This window comes from Triticum dicoccoides, chromosome 4B (assembly GCF_002162155.2).
Source record: "Triticum dicoccoides isolate Atlit2015 ecotype Zavitan chromosome 4B, WEW_v2.0, whole genome shotgun sequence".
Classification (NCBI taxonomy): Eukaryota; Viridiplantae; Streptophyta; class Magnoliopsida; order Poales; family Poaceae; genus Triticum; species Triticum dicoccoides.
In genome coordinates this window covers 526,983,670-526,985,562 of record NC_041387.1, presented here as the reverse complement: position 1 = coordinate 526,985,562, position 1,893 = coordinate 526,983,670, and the positions used below count along the sequence as shown (strand labels likewise).

The 1,893-nt window shown below is 59.1% G+C and overlaps 1 protein-coding gene across 1 annotated transcript; it reads left to right on the top strand.

Annotated features, from left to right (window-relative positions):
- The first annotated feature begins 297 nt into the window (after positions 1 to 297).
- LOC119294407 (putative cyclin-dependent kinase F-2) lies at positions 298 to 1,611 on the top strand. Its single transcript, XM_037572584.1, has one exon. It carries the CDS (start codon positions 298 to 300, stop codon positions 1,609 to 1,611), a length of 1,314 nt encoding a protein of 437 aa, XP_037428481.1.
- Positions 1,612 to 1,893: the final 282 nt, after the last annotated feature.

The following is a 1,893-nucleotide window of genomic DNA, read 5'->3' as shown; positions in this document are numbered from 1 at the left end:
GCATGGCTAACTACATGAGCAGCCATAGCCAGAGCAATATCGAACTCCATCTGCACGCGGTTTGCTTAAAGAATACGCATGCAGGGCTGATGGATGGAATCCGGGTGGGGCGCGGTCAGTACCCAATACGTAGCCTAGTCGATCGCGCATTCATGCACGATCTATATATACAGAAATGTTTGCGTTGCTCTAGCTCAACCCTAGCTCCCTCCCCCCTTTCCTCGATCTCCTGCTTCCACCTTCGATCGCCCCGCATCAAGTCCACGTGAAGCGAAGCCCTAGTCCAGCTCGAGCGCCATGGCTGCCGGCAAGCGACCAGCTGCCGGCCACGGGACGGATCAAGAACCAGAAATCTCCTGCTGCAAAAGGAGGCGCGTCCGCATCGGCAGCACCGCGGCCTTCGAGTTCGATGACACGCCCTGCCTCGGCGAGGGCAGCTTCGGCGCCGTCCTCAAGGCGCGCCACCGCGTCACGGGCAAGACCGTCGCCATCAAGGTCCTCCGCTCCAGCGGCGATCTTGTCACCGCCAACAAAGAGATCCAGGACGAGGCCGGCTTCCTCGAGGCCTGCACCCCGAACCCTTACGTCGTCGGCTCCCACGGACTCTTCCGCGACCCTGAGACCTACAACCTCTGCCTCGCCATGGACTACGTCGGGCCCAACCTCCACGCTTTCTTGTCCGAGAGGCCGCCGCTACCGGAGGCCATCGTGAAAGCCTACATGTGGCAGCTCCTCACCGGCGCCAACAAGATGCACAACCACCGCATCCTCCACCGCGACATCAAGCCCCACAACATCCTGGTCGGGGAAGGAGGAAAGATCCTAAAGTTCTGCGACCTCGGGCTGGCCATGTCCTTGAAGACCGCGAGGAAGCCGTACGAGTTCGCCGGCACCATGCCCTACATGGCCCCCGAGATGCTCCTGGGGAGGCCGGACTACGACGCGGGCGTCGACGTGTGGTCGCTGGGATGCGTCATGGCCGAGATGCTGTTCAAGGCCGACAAGAAGGACGACAGGGCCGCCCAGCTCTCGGCCATCTTCCGCGTTCTTGGCTTCCCGGACGAGAGCACGTGGCCGGACTTCGTCGCGGCCGAGGTGCCGCGAGTGTTCTTCTCCGCGCAGGCGCAGCAGCACAACACAAACACGCTGGGAAACCTCTTCCCCCGGGAGACCTTGTCCCAGGACGGCTTCCAAGTCCTGAAAGGGCTTCTCGAGTGCAACCCAGCTAGGCGGCTGACGACGGCCGCCGCGCTCCAGCTCCCGTGGTTCGAGCCCAAGCTCCCTACCCCCACCGACGACGTGTCAAAGTCGTTGCCGCCAGTAAGGAACGTTATGCGGATCAAGATCGTGTCGGCGGGGACACTCAAGAAGAAGACTGTGCTGCGGATCAAGTTCACTCCGCCGGCGACACCCAAGAAGAAGCTTGGGCGGATCAAGTTCACTCCGCCGGCGACACCCAAGAAGAACCTTGGGCGTATCAAGATCATCCCACCGGCGACGCCAGGAACGAAGGAGAACCTGCTGCAGCGGATCAAGGTCATCCCACCGGCGACACCGCAGATGAAGAACGTGCTCAGAATACCACTAGCGATGTGGAACAAGGCCATGTAGTGTAGGCGTAGCTAGCTAGATGCTTGCTAGCATATGTGCTTCACGGTGCAAATCCTAGCATGAAGAACTCCACGTACGGTGGTGGTTTTGTCTTTCTGCTGACTTTTTGAAACCTTGTACTGCTAATTTGGAAAGGGCTTGTCATCGCCGCCCTTGTCCATCTAGCTATATGTAATTGCTTGGAGATGAGATGTCCCTCGAACTGAGCATGTTGTAAATCAGTTATGTTTAATATGTATCATCACTAGTGCAGAACCGGGTTTTAGTGCCGGTTCGTAACGG